The 7,500-nt window shown below is 48.3% G+C and overlaps 1 protein-coding gene and 1 long non-coding RNA gene across 6 annotated transcripts in view; both read right to left on the bottom strand.

The window, feature by feature from the left end:
• The window catches only part of LOC310808728, a 139,921-nt gene that overhangs the window by 6,042 nt on the left and 126,379 nt on the right, over nt 1-7,500 (bottom strand). The window lies entirely within an intron of this gene.
• The window catches only part of hdac7a (histone deacetylase 7a), a 532,558-nt gene that overhangs the window by 485,580 nt on the left and 39,478 nt on the right, over nt 1-7,500 (bottom strand). For all 5 annotated transcript variants that reach the window (XR_014554369.1, XR_014554370.1, XM_083675709.1 and 2 more), the window contains exons 13-22: nt 7,130-7,346; nt 6,831-6,964; nt 6,414-6,534; nt 5,765-5,814; nt 4,872-4,979; nt 4,268-4,323; nt 3,675-3,762; nt 3,386-3,505; nt 3,034-3,131; nt 346-464 (exon numbers count right to left, since the gene is read on the bottom strand). Coding sequence is in view for 3 of the 5 variants with exons in the window: in XM_083675709.1 (XP_083531835.1) it covers nt 346-464; nt 3,034-3,131; nt 3,386-3,505; nt 3,675-3,762; nt 4,268-4,323; nt 4,872-4,979; nt 5,765-5,814; nt 6,414-6,534; nt 6,831-6,964; nt 7,130-7,346 (1,111 nt within the window). In the remaining 2 variants the exon portion in view is untranslated. The remainder of the gene's footprint in view (nt 1-345; nt 465-3,033; nt 3,132-3,385; nt 3,506-3,674; nt 3,763-4,267; nt 4,324-4,871; nt 4,980-5,764; nt 5,815-6,413; nt 6,535-6,830; nt 6,965-7,129; nt 7,347-7,500) is intronic.

Genomic DNA, 7,500 nt, shown 5'->3' with positions numbered 1-7,500 from the left:
GCCATTGATCAAGAGCTAACTAGACAAGCTATATACCATCCTCTTTTCTATATCTCTTGGTCTAAAGAAAAGCCAACCTTCAACTCATTGAGAAGAGCCATGCTAACAACAGCTAACTAGCACAGGGTTAACCCTCACTAGCCCTAACCCTAACTAGCACAGGGTTAACCCTCACTAGCCCTAACCCTAACTAGCATAGGGTTAACCCTCACTAGCCCTAACCAGCACAGGGTTAACCCTAACTAGCACAGGGTTAACCCTAACTAGCCCGAACCCTAACTAGCACAGGGTTAATCCTAAAGAATGGTGTTTCAGGGTCAGGTCATTAAGGAGAGCCATGCTTACATTTGGCGGTGACCTTGTACCCTCCAAGGGGGGCGGGGTGTCCCTCTGCGGCGTCGAACCCAGAGGAGACCAGCACCACGTCAGGGGAGAACTCCTGGGCTATGGGCATCACCACCGTCCTGGAGGGAGAGAGGCACAAACCTTCAAACAACATCTAAACAACATCTCATCAACCTCCTGGGCATCACCCCAATCATGGAGGGGGAAAGACACAACACAAACCTTCAAACATCTAAACAACATCTAAACAACATATTTTCAACCTTCTTAGTTACTGGGCTTCACTGTGCTGGATGGAAAAACAACACAAACCTTCAAACAACATTCAAACAACATCTAAACGACATATTTTCAACCTATACGATAGTGAGGAAAGCCAGGCTGGGGTTGTGTTTGGGCCTCAGGTTCTGCTGTGCTCTGGGCCTGCCTCCACCCCCCACCACCAATCAGAGACATACTATAGCCTAACCACCCACCCCCTGGACCCCCATCAAAGACCAAGCCTAACCAGCACACAGCTAATCCTTAGTTTCATCCACCCCCCACACCCCAAACCCTATTAGACATAGTCTAACCAGCACATAGTCTAACCAGTACATAGTCTAACCAGTACATGGTCTAACCAGTACATGGTCTAACCAGTACATGGTCTAACCAGTACATGGTCTAACCAGTACATGGTCTAACCAGTACATGGTCTAACCAGTACATGGTCTAAGCAACACACAGCTATTCTCTAGTTGCTACTGTAGTTATTCTCTAGTTGTTAGTTATTCTCTAGTTGTTAGTTATTCTCTAGTTGTTAGTTATTCTCTAGTTGTTAGTTATTCTCTAGTTGTTAGTTATTCTCTAGTTGCTACTGTAGTTATTCTCTAGTTGTTAGCTATTCTCTAGTTGTTAGTTATTCTCTAGTTGTTAGCTATTCTCTAGTTGCTAGCTTAGCCATCTCCTAACGCCACGATGCCGCCATAGTTCAAAGCCGCCATACCAGCGTCTGGTTCCTATTAGGACCTTGTCCCTCTCCTCACGTCACTGACAGCACCGCATCTGGGACCCATTTACCTTCATTATACTGGCTTTGGATTCCTCAGGCACACACACACACACACATACACACACATGAATGTTACGCACACACACGCAAACACACACACACACACATGAAAGCACACCCACACATGCACACGCACACACACGCACATACACGCATACACGCATACACACACACACACACACACAGACACACACACACACCAAACCGCAGTAACCAATCCCACCTCCCCTGTAGACCAATAAAGCCTCCCACACTCCCCAGTGAACGCTGCTACAGACAGGCTGAGGAGAACAAGAGAGAGAGGGAGAGAGGGATCATTAAAGATCAATCAGAGAGAGAGGGAGAGGGGGATGGAGAGAGAGAGAGAGAGAGAGGGAGAGAGAGAGGGAGGGAGAGAGGGAGGGAGGGAGGGGAGGGGGGTAGAGGTATGGGGTGGATGGTAACATTCTCCTACTCCTGGAGTAAACATTGAGACACTTTCACAGACATGTACAGTACACACCTCAGGTACAGTACACACCTCAGGTACAGTACACACCTCAGGCACATTGTTGATGCTCGACGTGAACATCATGTATCCAAGAAGTCAAGTGTTATCTTACTGTATATATGAACATATCTTTAGAAGTATCATTTCTAAGTCTAGTGTTGTACTACAATAAAGTACTACTGGCTTGTAACAACACTGCTGTGCTGCAAAAAGGGAGTATACTAGAAATATTGAACTATGGTTTAACATTACATTGAAATTAGTAACTTTATTGAAACCGTTCCATAACACAGTATGTTGTCATTCTCTTTCTCATTAAGCTGGCTCTGAGGTGGGGCCCACCCACTTGGCTGTGTCTGTCTGCGTTGCCCTCTTAACTGTTACTGTGTGGTTGTCACAGTTTCCTATATGGCGTGAGCCCAGACACCCCAGCAAACCGAACCAAACGACAGAACCTTTATTGACACCATCCACCAGTGGCAATTAACGACCATACCAGGAAGTGGCAGTCAAAATGTTTAATATTGTACAACAACCCACCTGGGGACAATTATTTCTATCAGAAACAAACACAGTGATAATGGGGACCAAGGGGACCATACAGTACACACATGTACACCAAAGGACTGGTGGGTACGATGTACGTCAGTGGATTTTACTGTGTTTCAATAAATATGTAGGGGGGACATTTTTTTCCAACCCTTGTTTCACTTGGTAAATTGACTGATAACCTTGTTTCCATTTGTAGCAACAACTGGGGGGCAGGGGAAGGGAGGGGAGAGGAGAGGAGAGGAGAGGAGAGGAGAGGAGAGGAGAGGAGAGGAGGTGAATGAAGCATCTGAAACTTCAGTCATGACACCATTGAAAAACCAAATCAAACATCTCCATATAGTTTCTAGATAGTAAGCAGAGACCAGTCAGAACTGTATAGTAACAGACATATGAATGGACGGACATTGTTAATCCCTTATAATCCAGAGGGTTTGAGGTAATAGATAGACATTGTTAATCCCATATAATCCCATATAATCCAGAGGGTCTGAGGTGATAGATAGACATTGTTAATCCCATATAATCCCATATAATCCAGAGGGTCTGAGGTGATAGATAGACATTGTTAATTCCATATAATCCCATCTCTTACCTGAAGGCAGCCAGGTACTCTGCGTTGCCCATGGGGGGGTCGAGACCCCCGGTCCACGCTACGTTGACGTTGAAGCCCTCTCCAGGACCAGATCCCACCTACACACACACACACACACACACACACACACACACACATACACACAGAGAGAGAGAACAATTTAGACATACCCTCTAACATAAGAGGAAACAGTCAATACGCATGACTTCAAATACTTCAAATACTTGAGAGAGGGAGAGAGGGACACAGCTATTACACATAACATCTGCTGTATCTCTCCATGACATCTCTCTCTTGAGGCCACGCCCGTCCTGGCAGAGAGTGTGTGTCCCATGCTGATGATGTCACTCACCTCAACCGGACCCCCGCTGCCCGGGAAGAAGTTGCCATCGTCATAGCGATGCAGCGAGATGTACAGCACACTGGGGTCGTTGTAGAATATTTCCTGGGTCCCGTTACCATGGTGAACATCCTGGCAAATCAGAAATGGAGGAAACTTTAGTAACTGTTAAAGTCAAGTAATTCAACTAAAACTAGATTACTACCAACAATGTAACTACAGTAATAGTGTTGTTCGTGTTAGTGTAAGTTATACAACACACGCACACGCACACACACACACACATGTTCTAATTTCTTACCCAGTCAACAATGAGGATCTTGCTGGCACTCAGTTTCTGTTGGAGCTGCTTGGCTGCGATGGCCACAGAGTTGAAATAGCAGAAACCCCTGTTGGACACACAGAGAGACCGTGTTAGTGTGTGTGTGTTCATGTCGGTGTTTGTGTGTGTGTGTGTGTGTGTGTGTGTGTGTAGAGAGGGGTAATCTATATTAGCCATACACGATGATGGTGGTTAGGATAAGACAGAGAAGAAAAATGTAGGAATTCCAAGTGGCAGAGTCAGCAGATGACAAGAGGGAGAGCAGAGGTATAAATCACTCTCTCTTTTCCTCTCCTCCCTTCTTCCCCTCTTCACTATCAGTCCATAAATATCTCTGCTCAGACAGGATGCTGACTGCAGCACTCAACACAGCTCACTGTGGTTAGACTGGGCAACCAGGGGACTACACCCACGCGCACGCACGCACGCACGCACGCACGCACGCACACACACACACACACGCAGGTGCACGCACACACACAGCACACATAGTACACACACACACACTGCACATGTGTACAGAGTACACACACACACACACACATACACATAGACAGTATGGTGAGACTCACATTGGGTTGGAGGGGTCGGCATGGTGACCAGGGGGTCTCACCACAGCAAAGCCATTCTGTAGAGGAGAAGGTCAAATCAAACCAATACTTTACCATGCAGTACTTAACCATTAGTGATGCTACACACACACACACACACACACACACACACACACACACACACACACACACACACACACACACACACAGGTTCAGTAATCTATCAACAATGAGTCAGGATCTGTACGTTGAGCTCTCCCTTGGCCACTCTGAAGGCCAGCTCGGCTAGGATCTAGGGGCTAGGATCTAGAAGCTAGGAGCTAGGATCAAGGAACTAGGGACTTGGAGCTAGGAGCTAGGATCTACAGACTAGGATGTAGAAGTTATGGGCTAGGATCTGAGGGCTAGGGGGTAGGAGCTAGGATCTAGGGGCTAGGAGTTAAGATCTAGGGGCTCTCCTATGGCCACTCTGAAGGCCACCTCTGAGACGCTGCCTGCAGACCTAAACAGGTACCTAGGAGCTAGGAGCTAGGGGATAGGGGATAGGGGATAAGGGATAGGATCTCGGATCTAGGGGCTAGGGGCTAGGAGATAGGAGCTAGGGGCTAGGGGTATAGATAGTTACCTTGAGCTCTCCCTTGGCCACTCTGAAGGCCAGCTCCGTGACGCTGCCTGCAGCCATGCGAGACGCCGTGGACGTGTGAGACTCGTTCCAGATGGTGTCGTTGTCAACCTGCCAATCAGAAACCCCCATAGGTTGGAGACAGGAAGTACAAGTAGGATTCATTGAAACATGAGTGACATGTTTTTTTTGTGACTTGTATGTATGAGTGACATGGTACGTTGTGTTGGGGACCTGTTATGCTCAAACCCAGTTGGTCACATACACGATCTACCAGGGAGGCTGGTGGAGGTAGAAATCAAAGGACGGGCTCATTGTAATGCGTGTTGTGATACCATTCGCCAGTCCATTCTATGGATTACAATAAGGCCGTCCTCCGATTTCTACCTCCACCAGCCTCCCCTGGTAGATCTGTATGATATTAAAAAGGTTAGGGAGGGGGTTTGGCTTTCCCTTCCCTTGTAACATCAACATGCCCCTCTCCTCTCTCCACTCTCTCTTTCTTTCTCTTTTTCTCTCTTTCTTGTTCTGTCTGTTCTCAGTCATGTGTCTTGTATCCGGCGTGGTTGCCGGACACATGTTGTTTTTATTACAGTTGAGTTGTCATGCTCAGACGCATATCGTCAGGCCAATACTATAGTCTTTCATATCCCTCTTATTTTTCTACTTCTCCTTTTCTATCCCCCTCTCTTTGAAACAACATCAACCCTCATCAGTGTAATGACTCTCAATGAACCGTATCATATGACCGTGTGTGCGTGTGTGCGTGTATGTATGTGTGTGCCTGTGCCTGTGTGTACAGTACATGTGTGTGTGCGTGTGTATGCGTGAGTGTGTGTGTGTGTGTGTGTGCCTGTCCATGCGGGTGGGTGCCTGTGTCTGTGTATTTTACTTACCCCCACTCCCCCACAAGGCAGCATCACAAACATCCTTTGAGAGAGAATGCCTGGAGGGGGGGGGGGGGGAGAGGGAGAGAGAGTTTGTATTCACCCCCATCATTAATAACAGTCTCTATACACCCAGTACTGTATCAAGTCAAAATCACCATCTGTCAAAACTGAATACTGTGAGATCGACCAGACCTAGACACAGTATTCCTCTACCACGCCCAGACAAGAGGCAGAGACAGAAGCAGAGACAAAAACAGAGACAAAAACAGAGACAAAAACAGAGACATAGACAGAGACAGAGACAGAAAGACAGGCAGAGACAGAGTCAGAGACAGAGACAGAGACAGAGACAGACAGAGGCAGAGACAGACAGAGGCAGAGACAGACAGAGGCAGAGACAGACAGAGACAGAGACAGAGACAGAGACAGACAGACAGAGACAGACAGAAACAGACAGAAACAGACAGAGACAGAGACAGAGACAGACAGACAGAGACAGACAGAAACAGAGGCAGAGACAGACAGAGGCAGTCAGAGACAGACAGAAACAGACAGAGACAGAGACAGAGACTGACAGAGAAAGAGGTAGGCCATTATGCCAATGGCCCTGGTGCAAGGCTGCCATGCTATACAGTGATGTGGTGGTATGACGTACCAGCCAGTTTGCGGTTGTCCAGTTTGAGGCGGTTGAGAGGGTTGGTGCCGTAGAGGAGGACGTGTTTCTCTGAGTGGACAGACTGAAGCTCCTCTAGGGTGGCCTTCCGGCCCCGGATAGTCTGGAGGACACACACACACACACACACACACACACACACACACACACACACACACACACACACACAGACACAGACACACACACAGACACACAGACACACAGACACACACACACACACACACACACACACACACACACACACACACACACACACACACATTTAGAGACAGAGATACTGAACAGTTCCATGTGGGGCAAAGACAATAGGGGAAAACTGTCACTGTGTGTGTGTGTATGTGTGTGTGTGTGTGTGTGTGTGTGTGTGTGTGTGTGTGTGTGGTGTGTACTGTAGTGTACCTCACACTGGCCCCTGAGCCCTCTCTCCTGCAGACGCGACCAGACGCTCTGAATTCTCCCAGCATGCTCTGGGTGGCTGCTGTTGTCGCCACACGTACACTGGTGCTTCAGCATCTGAGAGTCATATACCAAGCCTAGACACACACACACACACACACACACACACACACACACAAAAGCACGTCAACACAAGTATTTCCATTGATTACTGCCTTTGTGTGTGTTTGTGTGTGCTTTTGTGTGTGTGTGTGTGTGTGTGTGTGTGTGTGTGTGTGTGTGTGTGTGTGTGTGGTCCTCACCAGTGGTGAAGCGAGGCTTGCTGTGGCTCTCTGGGGTAGGGAGGGGGAGGGTTTTGTCAGGCAGGGGGAGCGAGGTGGAGGCGGGGGACGACTGGGTCCGGGAGAGCGGGCGGTGGGCGCCACCGACGCCGAGCATCATGGGTACTGCCAGCGTTTCCATGTGAGCCGTCTGCCGGCGCAGCTGCTGCAGCTGTTTCTGCTTCTCCCATAGCAACGACTACAGAGGGAGGGAGTGAGGCAGGGAGGGGGAGGGAGGGAGTGAGGAGGGGGAGGAAGGGGGGAGAGGCTGTTAATCAGCAAACATCTATACTGACATTGAGTAAGAATGCAGGCAATAATGACATGTTTTGCTGCCTTCTGCTGGACATTTA

The sequence above is a fragment of the Argentina silus genome, assembly GCF_951799395.1.
Source record: "Argentina silus genome assembly, chromosome: 8".
Taxonomy (NCBI): Eukaryota; Metazoa; Chordata; class Actinopteri; order Argentiniformes; family Argentinidae; genus Argentina; species Argentina silus.
This window is presented reverse-complemented; position numbering and strand designations above follow the sequence as displayed.